The sequence below is a fragment of the Somniosus microcephalus genome, chromosome 8 (genome assembly GCF_052327205.1).
Source record: "Somniosus microcephalus isolate GS21.2 chromosome 8, FLI_Smic_1.0, whole genome shotgun sequence".
In the NCBI taxonomy this organism is placed as follows: Eukaryota; Metazoa; Chordata; class Chondrichthyes; order Squaliformes; family Somniosidae; genus Somniosus; species Somniosus microcephalus.
The window spans coordinates 55,735,608-55,752,922 of record NC_140994.1 but is presented as its reverse complement, the minus strand read 5'-3'; the positions used below and the strand labels follow the sequence as shown (position 1 = coordinate 55,752,922).

The window sequence follows — 17,315 nt, the reverse complement described above, 5'->3', positions numbered from 1 at the left end:
ACATCACATGAGCTTCGCCAGCGCTCTGAGGTAGCGCCTCGCTCCTTGGCCTTTGCGCCTTAAGACAGATGTGAAGCGCCTGATTTAGCGCTACAATCACCTCCAGGGGCGATAAAAGCCAAGTTTGCTGTCGGAGGCGATAATTAGCACCAGGCACTAAACTTTGCGCACGGCCGATAATGGCGCTCCAAACGGGGCAATACTGAATTTTTCCCCCAAAGAATCTTGTTAATGTTGGATCATAATTACTTTGCAATTAACCACTCCCAGGAGGCGGGTTGGTAATTTAAATATTATAATGAGGCTGCATGCCTCATGGTGATCCACCATTTTAAATTTAGTTGTGGGCTGCCACATTTCCCTGGCCTCGGGGAACCCGCCAGCTAAAGGAAGCCAAGGACTGCTGGATCTAGGAGGTAAGTGCCCTTCCATTTACCTACTGGATCCAGTGCTCCTACCTCGCCAGCCCCCGCGATCAGACACCCCCTCCAACCTTTCCGATCTGCCCTCTGAGACCTCTGATCTTTCCCCCTCGGTCTCCGATCTGCACCCCCCCCCACCGAGGCATCCAATCTGCTACTCCCCCCCCCCCCCCCTTCCTCTGATAACCCCTGGCCTCAAATCACCGACCCCACCCGATCTCCGAACCCCCCCATCCCAGCCTTCCGACCCCACCCCGTCCCCCCACCCCCGACAATCCCAGCCCCAACCCCCTTTGAAGATCCCAGCATTCCTCCTCCTCCAAAGATCCCAGCACCGACCCCCTTCCGACGATCCTGGCCTTGCTCCTCCACCAACGATTCCGGTCTTCCTCCTCTACTGACAATCCCAGCTTTCTTCCTCCACCAACGATCCCGGCCTTCCACCACCTCCGACGATCCCGGCCTTCCTGCTCCTCCGAAGATCCCGGCCTTCTTCCTCCTTTGACGATCCCAGCCTTCCTCCTCTCTGCTCCCCAAGCCTACCTGCCCAACAGCCAGCTAGCCTCTCAATCTGGCTGACTACGGGCAGGAAAAATATTTTTTTAAATGTAAATCAGGACGTGCCGTTAAATTTGGCAGGGCCTGAGAGAAAGCCATTCTCCCGGCTTTCCTGTCCGCATTCCAGCCTCACCCTCAGCTCCCTACCTGTCTCCAAGTTAAAATCCTGGCCCATATCGTTCCTCGAAGCATCTATATTGTGTTAAATTCAGTTCTAGGGTGCATGTTTCATTGAAAACTCAGTATAAGTACCTTCAGCACCTGTTACTCCTATGGATGCTGTTGTGATAGGTATTTTCAGTGTTAATTATGTCATGTATGTGTGACACGCGATAGCTACTATTTTATAGTGAGAGTGTAGCTCATGCTGATTGTGCAGTCTGATCACTGGGTTTCCATAAATTGCTCAAAATGCTTTCTAAAAATGTTTTTCATCAGCCTTTTTTTCTTAGTAACTGAACTATCTAATGTCAGAAATAAGGGTTTTAACAAAATATTCAAATAAATAAATATTTTCTGGTAACACGATTAAATGTACCACTGAATTGTCTTGTAACTTTTAATGCTTTTGTTAAAGTTTTTTACTTGAAGGCCTTGGCCTCTCCCAGAAGTCTGGGCCCAGAGTTGTAACACTGATCTGAATTTGCATTAGGCAGGCTGTACAGGTGCAGTGAGCCTATTTCTTTTAGGATGCATCAGTACTGTTCAGTCAGGTGTACTGATAGAATATTTTTATTGAGCTTCTAGCACTTTCTGCTCAGTAGTTTTTCTTCAAATAACTTTGAAAAACAAGAGAACAAAGTTCAAAAACTTTCAGCTAGAATTTATAGTGAGTAAAAAATTCTAACCAAGCTTGTGGCTGTTTCGATAGAGTCCCACCAAAGTTACAGCAAATTCCACCAGATTGGCTGAGCAGTTTCAGCCCCTGTTGTCCATTTTAAACCAGGGGATATAAACACTAATGTAGTCAATAAAACTTAAAGCAAAAGTTTAATTGTTGCATTTTACTGAATATAATAACCTGAGTGATATTTGTGATAGTTTCAGTGTTGTCACTTGTTTTCCTTTATGTTTCAATTACAGATACCAATTAATCGTGTTTTACCATCAAACTGTTTTCCAGTGAACACTCACCTCTTCCAATGTATCCTTTTGATTATTAAGGTTTTTTTGAAAGAAACAATTCTAATCTGTTAAGTAATTTATATAATATGATTTAAGGATTAGTAAAACAAATTGGGGCAGAAATTCGGGTCGGGGGCTTGCCGCGCGTGCAAGCCCCCGATCTGCACTTACCCGACGCGCCTGCCGTTCACCTCCAGGGATGCCTGGAATTCCTGTTTGAAAGAGAAGAATCCCGGGCAGCGTCTGACGTCACGCCACCCAGGAGTGCAGCCAGCGCGAAGCCTGGAGCGCGCAGTGCAAGTGAGACATGCCCCTTGAGGTCTCAGTTTAATAGGACACGCCCCCAATGTTTCTCACAAGCTGAAAAGCATTTTTACATGCAGAGCAGCATTTCAAAGAGGTTTTTGGTATTTTTATGAAGCTTTTGGTAACTTTTATAAACTTTTAAAAACGTTTACATTATTTTGAAGAATCTGAAGTAGTTTTAAACAGAATTAAAGCAATTTAAAGACTTTTAAAAGCCCTGAAAGAATTTTTTTCATTCCATTTATTTATTTAGCAACGTCGTCGTCATACGTGTCTTCACACTGTTCCCTTTGGGGAACTGTATGAAGTGGTGGAAAGATTTATGGCCGTGATTAACGCTCATTCCGTGACCGTAACCATCTTTGAACCAGCCATTAGGGTGGTTAGTCCTATGGCGGGAGGGTTTTACGGGCTCCCACAAGCTATACGAGGAGGGGGGGGCCACCCACACCCACGGACGCAAATATCCCACTGGATGTCAACCCAGAATTTAGAGCCGGAGCTCCGACTCCACTTGCCGGGACTGTCTGGAGCGGGGTTCGAAACCCTACCCCGTCTGGCCCAGCGGTGGGGATCCTACCGCTACGCCAAAGGCCCAATCCGATTAGCAACGTGAAATGGCTGGAATGAGCACAATTCACGGCATTAAAAGAACTCACAATTGAACTGATGATGACCTCAGCAATCTCCTCAACGAGGTGGAGGCGCAGCGCCTGCTCATCATTGGTAATGAGAAGTCAAAGGCGCCGCAAAAAGGACAGATGATAGCTTGGTCTTTCAAGTGGCAGCATAGGGCTCCAATCACGGGGAGGGAAAAGGCGCAGGAAACGTATGGGTGTCACCTTTTGCACGGAGTGGGCCTTTTGCGTAGCGGTAAGCATCCCCGCCGCTGGGCCAGAAGGAGTAGGGTTTCGAACCCCGCTCCAGACAGTCCCGGCAAGTGGAGTCGGAGCTCCAACTATAAATTCTGGATGGACATCCAGCGGGATACTTGCGTCCGCGGGTGTGGGTGCCCCCCCCCCTCAGATGGGTTGTGGGAGCCCGTAAAACCCTCACGCCATAGGACTAACCACCCTAATGGCTGGTATGAAGATGGTTATGGTCCCGGAAGGAGTGTTAACGTGGCCAGAAATCCTTCCACCACTTCATACAGTTCCCGAAAGGGAACAGTGTGAGGATACGTACGACGATGACCTCTTGCGCAATGCACCTCCTTGGACCCTCAGTCGCAGATGCGAGGGGGCAAATCGTGCAATTGTTAAATTTTTCATTTCATTGACATGTAAAATGTTGGCCCAGTAATTCCCTTCCAAAAGCGCGAGTACGGTCGGGGTACATACGCGTCTGGCCGGAGGAAATGCCGGTTTTCAGCATGCACAGCGCATGCGGGGGAAACCAGCATTTCCTGTCCTCTGAACGAAGGGGTTCAGAGGCAGAACGCGTGCGACTGTACAGGCAGCGCGTGCGCAATAAAATTCGCCGCTTTCATTCATGCTTTCAGTGAGGTCAAGTCCTTACAACTTACACATGAAAAAAGCATGAGTACAGTTGCTCCAGAGGCTGCGGAGGAAGATATTTCTTATCGTGGAGCTTCTGAAAGGCAATATTTTTGTTTGGGAAAGGGAGGAAAGTTATTTTAAGAAATGCTGAGGTAAGTTTTAAAGTTTATTTTTGTTTTTTAAAACGGGTTTTCAGTACTGTAGGTAGAAGGATCAATTGTGGCTATGTGAATTGAATTTGCTGTGTTTATTAAATGTGAAAATGACTCCAACATTTTTAAGAAAGAAACTTTTCATCAGTAATATATTCTTTTAAGTAATTATGTATGTATGTCTGTATATATTCCTTTGTGTGTATGTATATATTCCTTTACTTATGTGTATGAATGTATGTATTTAATTATGACTTTCAGAGAAAGTAACTTATTGGAAACTCATAATTAAAAACATACATTCATACACATATGTAAAGGAATATAAAACATACATACATAAATGTAAAGGAATATATGCGGACATACATACATAATTACTTATTACTGATGAAAAGTTTCTTTCTTAAAAGTGTTGGAAATGTTACATTACTCATTTTAGAACACTCATTCTCACATTCAATTCACACAGCCACAATTGCTCCTTCTACCTACCATACTGAAAACCCGTTTAAAAAAAAAAAAAAAATCTAAACTTTAAAACTTACCTCAGCATTTCTTAAAATAACTTTCCTCCCTTTCCCAAACAAAAATATTGCCTTTCAGAAGCTCCACGATAAAATATATCTTCCTCCGCAGCCTTGGAGCAACTTTACACATGCTTTTTTCAAGTGTTACTTGTAAGGACTTACCCTCACTGAATCCATGAATGAAATCGACGAAGTTCACTGCGCACGCGCTGCCTGTGCAGTCGCACGCGCTGTGCCTCTGAACCCCTTCGTTCAGAGGACAGGAAATGCTGGTTTTCTCCGCATGCGCTGTGCATGCTGTAAACCGGCATTTCCCCCGGCCAGACGCGTGAGTACCCCGACCGTACTCACGCGTTTGGAACGGAATTACTGGGCCAATGTGAAAAAAGTAACTCAATTATTGTCACCAACAGCAATACGCTTATTATCCTTTTCCATATTTTAATATGATGATCTTGATTAAGGGTCAACAGTTGCTAAGATACAGGCATAAAGATTGCAACTCTAGTTGCATGGCAAGAGATCTCAATGTTTCCTCATTCTGCAGATCACCCAGGCTGTATGGCTGGAAGTCTAACTAGCTGCAGGTGACTTGAAGGACATGTATTGCAATATCAGAATCAGGGAAGACCATAAGAAGTACCTAACTGTTAAATACTGCGGATGCTGGAAATCTGAAATAACAACAGAAAATGCTGGAAATACTCAGCAGGCCAGGCAGCATCCATGGAGAGAGAAACAGAGTTAGCATTTCAGGTCTGGGACCCTTCATCAGAACTGGAAAAAGCTGGAGATGTAACATATTAAGCAGGTGCAGAGGCGGGGGTTGGGGGGGGGCGTTAGATGGGGAGGAAGGAATTGAAAGAACATACTGTACTTTTGTAAGAGGCAGGAAAGATAAAATGTTGCAAATGGGAATGGCAAAAATCATACAGCATGAAAAATGGGGGCAGGGATTATTATCTGAAATTGTTGAACTCGATGTTGAGTCCGGAAGGCTGCAAAGTGCCTAATTGAAAGATGAGGTGCTGTTCCTCGAGCTTACGTTGAGCTTCATTGGAACAATGTAATAGGCCGAGGACAGAGAGATCAGAGTGGGAGTGAAGCGGAGAATTAAAGTGACAGGCGACCGGAAGCTCAGGGTCACCCTTATGGACTGAACGGAGGTGTTCCGCAAAGCGATCACCCAATCTGCGTTTGGTCTCCCCAATGTAGAGGAGACCGCATCGTGAGCAGCGAATACAGTATATTAAATTGCAAGAAGTACAAGTAAATCGCTGTTTCACCTGGAAGGGGTGTTTGGGGCCCTGGACAGTGGGAAGGGAGGAGGTAAAAGGGCATGTGTTGCATAAGAACATAAGTAGGAGCAGGAGTAGGCCATACGGCCCCTCGGGCCTGCTCCGCCATTCAGTAGGATCATGGCTGATCCGAACCTAGACTCACGTCCACTTCCCTACCCGCTCCCCATAACCCTTAATTCCCTTATCAGCTAGGAAACTGTCTATCTCCATTTTAAATTTATTTAATGTCGCAGCTTCCACAGCTCTCTGGGGTAGCAAATTCCATAGATTTACTACCCTCTGAGTGAAGAAGTTTCTCCTCATCTCAGTTTTGAAACAGCAGCCCCTTATTCTAAGATTATGCCCCCTAGTTCTAGTCTCACCCATCAGTGGAAACATCCTCACCGCATCCACCCGATCAAGCCCCCTCACAATCTTACATGTTTCGATAAGATCGCCTCTCATTCTTCTGAATTCCAATGAGTAGAGGCCCAATCTACTCAACCTTTCCTCATAAGTCAACCCCCACATCTCCGGAATCAACCGAGTGAACCTTCTCTGAACTGCCTCGAGAGCAAGTATATCTTAAATATGGAAACCAAAACTGTACGCAGTATTCCAGGTGTGGCCTCACCAGTACCCTGTATAACTAAAGCAAGACTTCCCTGCTTTTATACTCCATCCCCCTTGCAATAAAAGCCAAGATTCCATTGGCCTTCCTGATCACCTGCTGTACCTGCATACTAACCTTCTGTGTTTCATGCACCAGGACCCCCAGATCCCTTTGTACTGTAGCACTTTGCAGTTTCTTTCCATTTAGATAATAACTTGCACTTTGGCAGAAAAAATCAAAGAGCATAACCTCACACTTTCCAAAATTATATTCCATCTGCCAAATTTCTGCCCACTCACTTAGCCTGTCTATGTCCTTTTGCAGGTTTTTTATGTCCTCCTCACTCACTGCTTTCCCTCCCATCTTTGTATCGTCGGCAAACTTGGATACGTTGCACTTGGTCCCCTCCTCCAAATCGTTAATATAGATTGTAAAGAGTTGGGGTCCCAGCACTGACCCCTGCGGAACACCACTAGTTACTGATTGCCAACCCGAGAATGAACCATTTATCCCAACTCTGTTTTCTGTTAGATAGCCAATCTTCCACCCATGCCAGTATATTACCCCAAATCCCGTGATTTTTTATCTTGTGCAGTAATCTTTTGTGTGGCACCTTGTCAAATGCATCTCCTGCGCTTGCATGGGAAAGTGTCAGACGAAGGAGAAGGGCTGTTAGGGGTGATTGAGGAGTGGACCAGGGTGTCGCAGAGGGAGTGGTCCCTTCGGAATGCTGAAAGGGGAGGTGAGGGGAAGATGTGTTTGGTGGTGGGATCACGTTGGAGATGGCGGAGGATGATCCGTTGAATGTGGAGGCTGGTGGGGTGAAAGGTGAGGACAAGGGGAACCCTATCATGGTTCTGGGAGGGAGGGGAAGGGGTGAGAGCAGAAGTGCGGGAAATGGAACGGACACGGTCAAGGGCCGTGTCAACCACAGTAGAGGGGAATCCTCGGTTGAGGAAAAAGGAAGACATGTCTGAAGCACTGGTATGGAAGGTGGCATCATCAGAACAGACGCAGCGGAGACGAAGAAACTAGGAGAATAGAATAGAGTCCTTACAGGAAGTGGGGTGGGAGGAAGTGTAGTCCAGGTAGCTGTGGGAGTCAGTGGGCTTATAGTGGATGTTTGTCGAAAGCCGATCGCCAGAAATGGAGACGGAGAAGTCAAGGAAGGGAAGGGAAGAGTCGGAGATGGACCATGTGAAGGTGAGGGAAGGGTGGAAATTGGAAGTAAAGTGAATGAACTTAACTAGTTCAGGGCAAGAGCAGGAAACGGCACTGATACAATCATCGATGTACCGGAAAAAGAGGTGAGGGAGGGGACCTGAGTAGGATTGGAACATAGAATGTTCTACATATCCCATGAACAGGCAGGCATAGCTAGGGCCCATGCGGGTTCCCATAGCAACACCTTTAATTTGGAGGAAGTGAGTGGAGTCAGAGGAGAAGTTGTTCAATGTGAGAACAAGTTCAGCCAGGCGGAGGAGGGTGGTGGTGGATGGGGACTGGTTGGGCCTCTGTTCAAGGAAGAAGCAGAGCACCCTCAAGCCGTCCTGGTGGGGGATGGAGGTGTAGAGGGATTGGACGTCCATAGTGAAAAGGAGACAGTTGGGGCCAGGAAACTGGAAACTGTTAAAGTGACGGAGGGCATCGGATGAGTCACGAATGTAGGTGAGAAGAGACTAGACAGGGGGAGAAAAAATAGAGTCGAGATAGGAAGAGATAAGTTCCGTGGGGCAAGAAAAAGGCTGAAATGATGGATCTACCAGGGCAGTCCTGTTTGTGGATCTTGGGAAGGAGGTAGAAGCGGGCTGTGCGGTGTTGGGGGACTATGAGGTTGGTGGCCATGGAGGGAAGATCTCCAGAGGAGATGAGGTCAGTGACAGTCTTGGAAACAGTGGCTTGATGTATGCTAGTGGGGTCATGGTCCAGGCGGAGGTAGGAGGAGGTGTTGGAGAGTTGGCGTTCAGCTTCCGCATGGTAGAGGTCGGTTCGCGAAACAACAACAACACCACCCTTATCAGCAGGTTTAATGATAATGTTAGGGTTGGATCGGAGAGAACGGAGTGCTGCAAGTTCAGAGGGAGGTAGGTTGGAGTGAGAGAGGGGAGCAGAGAAATTGAGACGACCGATGTCACGTCGAGGGGATAGTGAAAACACGGCAGGGGGTGAGATTGGAAGAAGGGATGGGATCAGAGGAAAGTGACGGGGAGGAAAGTTCCGGAGGGGCGTTGGTGTCCAAGAATTGATGAAGCTTGCGAACCTTGACATCAGAAAGGAAGAAAAAAGGTTTTCTGTTGAAGCGTCGGATGAGTCGAAGGATGAAATGGAACTGTGGACCCGGACAGCTTTGAGATAGAGTGCGTTGGTGCTGCTGAAGAGAGTTTCTTTACTGTTGGTTTGCCACAATTCAGGCAGAATGCTCCTCAGCTCCTGTGGGGTCCAGGGTATAGGCATATCTGTCATCCTTCTGTCAAGCTTCTGTCATCCTTGATCTGATGACCTTAGCCATCTTTGCTATGTTGTACATACAGTTGATCATTTGGCCACTGCAGATAAATTTCATGCTGTTCTACTGTTTAGCTTCCATTACCCTGAGAAGTCAGGATAGATGATTACATTCTATTTGGTAGGCACCTACAGTTCTTCCATACCTGTAATACTACTGGAATGAAGGACAGCTGCCATGTTTTTTGTTTGGCCTTTTTCTTCCCTCGCACATGGCAGCTGTCCTTCATTCTGCCAGCGCAATTCACACCTCATCTAGAGCCATCCTTTGTTCCTTAACCTGTCCGATTACCACCTCCTCTTGCCTTGAATATCTCCTAATGTCTCTCAATGTCTCTTAATCTCTCCTGCTTTCTATCCTATCACTGACCTATCCTTTTGTTTTTTCATCCCCCCCCTTTTCCCAGCCCCTAAACTTGCTTTCCATTTCCTGCTTTTTTCCAGCTCTGACGAAGGGTCATCGACCTGAAATGTTAACTCTGTTTCTCTCTCCACGGATGTTGCCTGGCCTGCTGAGTTTTTCCAGCATTTTCTGTTGTTATTTCGGATTTCCAGCATCCGCAGTATTTTGCTATCATATGAGTTCCTAGACAGTTTGTTAGGGCCAGATTGTATTCTCTCATTATTGCTGCTTCTTTTGTGAGGTGGTGCCACGATGGGTATGCACAACAAAATGCTTGGTGCATTGGCAGGCCTGCCAGAAAGCCTGAATGCAACATCAAGGAGCATGGATGAGTGCAGCTCCAACCTTGTACAGAGCTTTGATCAGAGCATGGAAGGGCTGGGCAGATCCATTAGCACAGTTGTAGACCCAATCATCATGCAGCATCTGATGGCCGATGTCTCAGCTTCCATTGCAGCACAAGCAGAAGCTACCCAATGTCTTGAGGGCTGCAATGAAAGCTCAGACTGAAGTCATAGGCCCCGATTTTCTGCCAGCCGTCAGGCGGCTTTTCATGCGGCCGGGGGCCGAAAAATCGCCAAAAAAGCGGGTCGCGACCCCTCCCCGCCTGATTCCCCACCCCGTCCGACTTTTGGACCGCCGTTTCTCAGCGACCCGAATCAGTCCCGCCCGCCGCTGGCGGGACTGGCCGTCGGAACATTAATTACCAATTATTTCCATGTTTAAGCCAATTTTCAGGGGCCGTTGCGATTTTGTGGGGTTCCCCACGCTAAACATGCCTGCGGGGAACCCCGCTGATGAAACCTGGCGTGAAGCTTGCCGGCTTGCTTGCTGTCAGCTGCAGGTCATTCGGGAAAGCTGCGATTTAAAGGGACAGCATTTGTTTGGTCAAGGACCTTGTTGCTGCAGACTTGGGGCTACTTCTTCAAGGCTTAGGCACAGCTGTGGAAGGTTGGAGCCTCACACACTTCTCCAATGTGATCTCCCGGGAAGCCCCTCTCGCCACCCTCACTCAGCGCTTCCTCAGCGGAGGAATCTACGAAAAGCATGGGACGGCTTTTTTCCTTTCCCTGCTTGCCATTAGAGGATCTCCAGCAGCAGAGGCGGCAGCAGCAGAACCAGGAACAGCAGGATGAGCACCAGGAGCACCAGGCTGCTGCTCACTCACCTGAAGCTGCACAGGCCAGAAGGGGCCAGCGCTTGGAAGTGGCTTGAGAGCACCTTGCTGCACTTTAGGGGGCCATGGGGACCCGTTTCTGCACTGGCAGTCCTACTCAGAAGGACTTCCATGAAGGTCTGGTTTCTCTGTTCAATAGATAGCCAACGCTGCTCAAGAGATGTCATTCTCTTATGAGCACTCACCATGTTTTCTGTACCCTGGCGAGTTATCTCCTCCATGGAGGTTGCCAACCTTTCCATGGTGATGCGTTCATGCGCCAATGACTCCACAAAGGCTCTGCTCATGGTCGCTATGGACTCCTCCATTCGCTCAACACTCGCAGCGACCCTGGAGACAAAACCTGCCAGAGACTCCTGCATCTGTGCATGGAGATCCATCACCTCTTCTCTTGCGGATGGACCCAGAGGCAGAGGGTCGACATGCAGCACAGCTGAGCTGGCAGAGTCCTGCGCCCTCCGACGAGGACTCTCCACTGCTGTCCCTGTCTCCAGAATCTGCTGAGGCTCACTTGTGAGCTGTAATACACCAGGTGACAACACTACTCTATGTCCCGAAGATCCCCCCGAAGAGTGTCTGCGCTGGTGTTGGGTGCGCTTACTTCTGCTGACGCTGCGCCCTCAGAGGTTGGAGCTTCCTCTGAGGAGTCTGGCTGCACAGCCTCTTCCTCCTCCACAGTGGGGACGGGCGCTCTGGATGGTCCTGTGGGGGAGTAGAGGAAGGAGTTAGAGATGTGATGCCAAGGTGACATGCACATTCGAGTTGACATCTGCTGACACCTGCATCCATGCAGCCTTGGCCTCAGTGGGAGGCCTCTTCCTGCCTGACCTAGGGAAGAGGACCTCCCTGTGGGCCCTAACCCATCCAATAATGCCTGCAGTGAAGCTTCGTCGAATTTGGAGGCAGCTCGGGGTCTGGCACTGGCCACAGTTGCTGCAGGCTCCTCTGCCATCCTGCATGGTTCGTTTGGAAGCCAACAGAGGAAGCGATGCTTGCTGTGGACCTTGAAAGCACCATGAATGACGACATCATACTGTGGGGCTTTCTGACTGGAAATGGACAATTAGCAAGGCTGCCCACATGCTGGAAATTAATTGGCCACTTGAAGGAAAATTGCGTGGAGCTGGCTGACACATTTTTTTGTGTGTCAGAACCCCACATTCGGGGGAATCCGACCATTTCCCACACAAGCCACAAAATCGGGCTCATAGAGTCATAGGCCTAGAAATTCAGTTGTTAGTGCCAGCTGCTAGCGCCTTAGGAGGAGGAGAAGAGGGGCGTGAATCGGCTAGCGCCCGGGCGCGGCGCGATCTGCGCCTCTCGCAAACTTCAGTCAAGATTTAGCGGCGGTGCAAAACTGCAGCGCCCGCTCAGCTGCACGCGCAGATCCTGACGTCATTTGATGGTGCAACGCCCTTGGTGCGCCCCGAACTGGAACTTCAGTGGCGCCCCCCTTCTGTGCGCCTGGCGCCCCCAGCGACTGCTTGAGTGGAACGGTTCCCAGTCACTGTGGGGTGCGGGGGCGCTATTTAAAGGGGACACTTCCTGCATTCTTTGTGGCAGCCATTTTGTTCCACTCCTGTGTGAGAGAGAGAGAGATTTGGAGAGAGACAAAGGGAGAGAGCTTTCTGCTTTGACTCAGCGCTTGCACAGGTACTTCTGGCTTCAGGCCAGAGCTTTGCATTTGGATTTAACTTTCAGTGCCATAGCCTTGAGTCGCCACATATAATGGGGGCTGCAATGGGTGGAAACGTTGGGTTTCTGCATTGCATTCAAGGGGCTCAGAGACACCGAGAGAGAGTGCCAGTCATGGCCAGACGGAGAAGGGCCAGCAGGCGTCGGCACAGGAGGCCTTACCCACCCAGGGTCTACCGCCAGCAGTTCTCATATCTCAACATGTCTGAGGAGCAGTGTGTTTGGAGGCTGCGATTCAGAAGGGAGGTGGTCACTGAGATCTGCCCACCTGCTTCAGAGAGATCTGCAGCCACAGCTGAGGAGCAGAACATCTCTGTCGGTGGCAGTGAAGGTGACAGTGGCTCTCAACTTCTATGCCACCGGCTCCTTCCAATCCGCTACTGGGGACATTGCCAATATCTCCCAGTTCACGGTACATTGCTGCATCCGCCAGGTGACAAATGCCCTTTTCAGAAGTAGACGTCAGTACATCTTCTTCCCCATGACCCCGGCCAAGCAGCAAGAGCGTGCAATGGGATTTGCAAGAATAGCGGGCTTCCCCATGGTCCAGGGCACCATTGACTGCATGCATGTGGCTTTGCGGGCACCTCTACAGAATGCCGAGGATTACCGCAACCAGAAGGGATACCATTCGCTCAACGTCCAGTTGGTGTGTGACCACAGGCAGCTCATACTAGCTGTCAATGCCCGCTTTCCAGGCAGCAGCCACGATGTCTTCATCCTGCACCAGACTTCTGTGGCAGACATTTTCGAAGCCCCGGCTCACCCAGAAGGCTGGCTTGTCGGGGACAAGGGCTATCCTTTGTGCACCTGGCTGATGACCCCGCTCCGTCCGCCCAGCACCCCTGCTGAAGAGCGATACAATGACAGCCATCAAGCGACCAGGAACATCATTGAGCACACAATCGGTGTGCTCAAGCAACGGTTCCGCTGTCTGGACCATTCCGGGGGAGCCCTTCCGTACTCGCCTGAGCGAGTCTCCCATTTCGTTGTAGTGTGCTGCATGCTGCACAACCTGGCTATCCTCAGGACTCAGCCACTGCCAGCAGACATTGGAGGACCACCAGAGAAGGAGGAGGAGGAGGAGGAGGAGCACCAAGACAGGAGGGAGGCACAAAGTGCAAGGGCCATCCGTCGGCGGATTATTGCTAGTCGGTTCTAGGCCCCCTCTCAGGGAATGGCTTGTGACATTGAAAGAACATGAATGGAGCCGCTCTGCAAACCCTCAGCCGGTCAAGGCAACACATAGTTCAAAGTGCAAACATGGACAATCTGAATAAAAGATAATTTGTTATTTTACAAACTCTGTGCCCTTCCCGCCTGACAAACAAATACAGAGAAACCCCCCAAAAAACAGTCAGACACATAACTGTCAGGGCGAGGCTGGTTCTGGACCCAAGTGCAGACAGACGAGGCGAGAAGCAGGTATGCAGTCTTAAATAAAAGTACTTTACTAGAATAACACAGGTAAACAGTTACAAACATAGGAGCTCAAGACAAGCTACCACAAGGCGAATGGCTTGTCAAGACTGAGCACAGAGGGAAGAAACCACAGAACTTAAATACAAGCAAAAACAGGTGAAACCAATAAACCTGATAAAAGGCAGTTAAGTAAACTAGTAACAATTTAGCAAAAGGAAACAAACAAGTGAAGGTGCCATCTAGGGGTTACTGAGGGAACTAACCAGCACCTTCACAGGACCCCCTCCCCTAGGAACGGCTCTTGACGTTCCTCCTGGACGATCAGGGTGGCGACGGCGAAAATCCCTGATGAGTTCAGGATCCAAAATGTCCCGGGCTGGAACCCAGGAACGCTCTTCAGGACCATAACCCTCCCAGTCGACCAGGTATTGAATGCTCCTCCTAACCCGGCGACTATCAAGGAGGCGACGGACAGTGTAGGCTTGCTGACCGTCAATCATGCGGGGTGAGGGGGGAGGTCTGGAAGCAGGAACCAAGGGACTGGTAAGTACCGGCTTGAGGTGAGAGACATGGAACGTGGGATGTATCTTTATCGACCGAGGAAGAAGGAGCCGGTAGGCCACAGGGTTTACTTTTTCCAAAATCCTAAAAGGTCCGATGAACCAGGGAGCCAACCTGTGGGACTCCACATGGAGCGGAAGATTCCGGGTAGACAGCCAGACCTTCTGTCCAGTCCGGAACCGAGGAGCTGGGCGGCGGTGTCGGTCAGCCTGCACTTTCTGCCGAGAAGAAGCGAGTTGCAAGGTGGATCGGTCCCTCCTCCAGGTATGGCGGCAGCGTTGGACGAACCCCTGGGCAGCCAGGACTCTTATCTCCCTATCCTGTTCAGGGAAGAGTGGCGGTTGGAAGCCATATTGACATTCGAAAGGTGAGAGGCCAGTGGAGGAGCTCTGAAGGGTATTGTGCGCGTACTCTGCCCAGACCAGATACTTGCTCCAGGTGGAAGGATTGGAGGACACAGCTTCTTAGCACCCTCTCCAGATCTTGGTTGGTTCTCTCAGTCTGGCCGTTAGACTGTGGGTGGAACCCAGAGGAGAGACTGACGGAAGCGCCCAGAGGGAACAAAGAGCCTTCCAGAACCTGGATGAGAACTGGGGACCACGGTCAGAGACGACATCCAGGGGCAAGCCATGGAGGCGGAAGACATGCTGGACAACCAGCTGGGCAGTCTCTCTGGCAGAGGGAAGCTTGACAAGAGGGATGAAGTGAGCAGCCTTGGAAAAGCGATCGACCACAACTAGGATGGTAGTGAATCCCTCAGATGGAGGTAGCCCGGTGATGAAATCCAGGGCGATATGAGACCAGGGACGGCTGGGGATGGGCAAGGGATGCAGGAGACCAAGCGGAGGTTGTTGGGATGTCTTGTTCTGGGCACAGACAGGACAAGCGGAGACAAAGGCCCGGGTGTCGGCTTCAATAGAGGGCCACCAGAACCTCCTCTTAAGGAACTCGAGAGTCTGACGGATCCCAGGATGACCAGTCAATCAAGAAGAGTGCCCCCATTGAAGGACCTGGGCGCGCACCTGACTGGGGACATAAAGGCTATTAGGAGGGCCTCCTCCAGGGTCAGCCTCCTGATGTTGGGCCCCTTGCACCACAGTCTCAGTCTCCCATGTGACGGGAGCAACGATGCAGGAACTGGGGATGATAGGTTCCGGGGTCTGGTCCTTTTCCGAGGGGTCAAACTGGTGAGAAAGGGCATCCGGTTTGAGGTTCTTAGACCCTGGGTGGTAAGACAGGAGAAAGTTGAACTGGTTAAAGAAGAGAGCCAACCTGGCCTGCCGAGGGTTGAGGCGCTTGGCGTCCTGGATATATGTCAGATTTTTATGGTCGGTCCAGACGACAAAAGGATGCTCTGCTCCCTCCAACCAGTGTCTCCACTCCTCCAAGGCCAACTTAGCTGCCAAGAGCTCCCTGTTGCCGACATCGTAGTTACTCTCTGCTGGCTTCAGGCGACGGGAAAAGAAGGCACAGGGATGTAGCTTTTGGTCCTTAGGGGAGCGCTGGGACAGGACAGCCCCGACTCCAATATCCGAGGCATCCACCTCTACGATAAAGGGCAGGGTGCGGTCCGGGTGTACCAGAATGGGAGCAGAGGTGAACCGTTGTTTGAGCTCCTGGAAGGCCCGTTCTGCTTCAGAAGACCAACTGAACCGCAAAGATGAGCCCTTGGTCAATGCGGAGAGGGAGGCAGCAATGGAGCTGAAGTTGCGGATGAAGCGTCTGTAAAAGTTGGCGAATCCCAGGAACCGCTGAACCTGCTTAACCGACGTGGGACGCAGCCAGTTCAAGACGGCTTGAACCTTGCTAGGATCCATCTGCACGCTTCCACAGGAGATGACGTAGCCCAGGAAGGTGACCTTAGAGACGTGGAATTCACATTTCTCGGATTTGACAAAGAGACGGTTCTCCAAAAGCCTCTGCAGAACCTGTCTGACGTGTTGGACATGCTGCTGGGGGGACTTTGAGAAGATGAGAATGTCATCCAAATAAACAAACACGAACTGGTTCAGCAGGTCCCGGAGCACGTCATTGACCAGAGCTTGGAAGACAGCAGGAGCATTAGTGAGACCAAAGGGCATGACGAGGTATTCCCAGTGACCGCTAGGGGTGATAAAGGCAGTCTTCCCATCATCCCCCTCCCTAATGCGGGCCAGGTTGTACGCATTGCGGAGGTCAAGTTTGGAAAAGATGGTAGCTCCCTGCAGCTGCTCAAACGCTGAAGACATCAAAGGGAGAGGATAGCGGTTCTTAATGGTAATTTTGTTAAGCCCCCGATAGTCTATGCAAGGCCTGAGACCACCATCCTTCTTCTTTACAAAAAAAAAGCCAGCACCCGCTGGGGAGGTGGAAGGGCGAATGAAACCTGTAGCAAGGGCTTCCTTGATGTATTCTTCCATAGAAACATTCTCAGGGCCAGAGAGAGAGTAGAGCCGACCCCGAGGGGGGCTAGTGCCAGGCAGGAGATCAATGGCACCGTCGTAGGACCGGTGTGGGGGGGAGTGTAGTGGACCGCCTCTTACTAAACACAGCATGGAGGTCCGAATATTCAGGGGGCACATGAGCAAGGTCCAGCTGATCAGCTGGCTCCGTAGAGGAAGGACGGGGCAGACTAGGGAAGACCTTAAGATAGTTGGCTAGACATGAAGGACCCCACTCCAGCACAGTCCCGGTAGTCCAGTCAATGTGAGGGTTGTGAAGAGAGAGCCATGGATGTCCAAGAACGAGAGGGAGCTCAGGTGAATCGATAAGGTGAAACTGCAGCAACTCTTGATGTCTCTCCCCTACTTAATACTCCGGTGATATGATGAATATGCCCAGAACCAAGGGGCCTGCCGTCGAGGGCGGTGACTTGTAAAGACTTGTCAAGGTGGGAAAAAGGAATTTTCAGGCTGCGCACCAGGGTGGCATCGATAAAACAGCCAGCGGCCCCAGAGTCAATAAACGCCTGGAGGTTGTACTGTTGTCCCTCCCAAGAGAGACGAGCGGGAAGCAGGGTTTGGAAGACAAGGGGCAGGAGAAGGGATTTGATCTGTCCGTATTTTCCCAATCCTCCTGGCTTTTTCCT

At 50.1% G+C, this 17,315-nt stretch overlaps 1 protein-coding gene across 2 annotated transcripts in view; it reads left to right on the top strand.

Annotated features, from left to right (window-relative positions):
* Window positions 1-17,315, top strand: part of cfap46 (cilia and flagella associated protein 46) — a 575,305-nt gene that overhangs the window by 446,871 nt on the left and 111,119 nt on the right. For both annotated transcript variants that reach the window (XM_085994743.1, XM_085994742.1), the window contains one exon: window positions 2,064-2,124. In XM_085994743.1, the coding sequence (XP_085850869.1) occupies window positions 2,064-2,124 (61 nt within the window). The remainder of the gene's footprint in view (window positions 1-2,063; window positions 2,125-17,315) is intronic.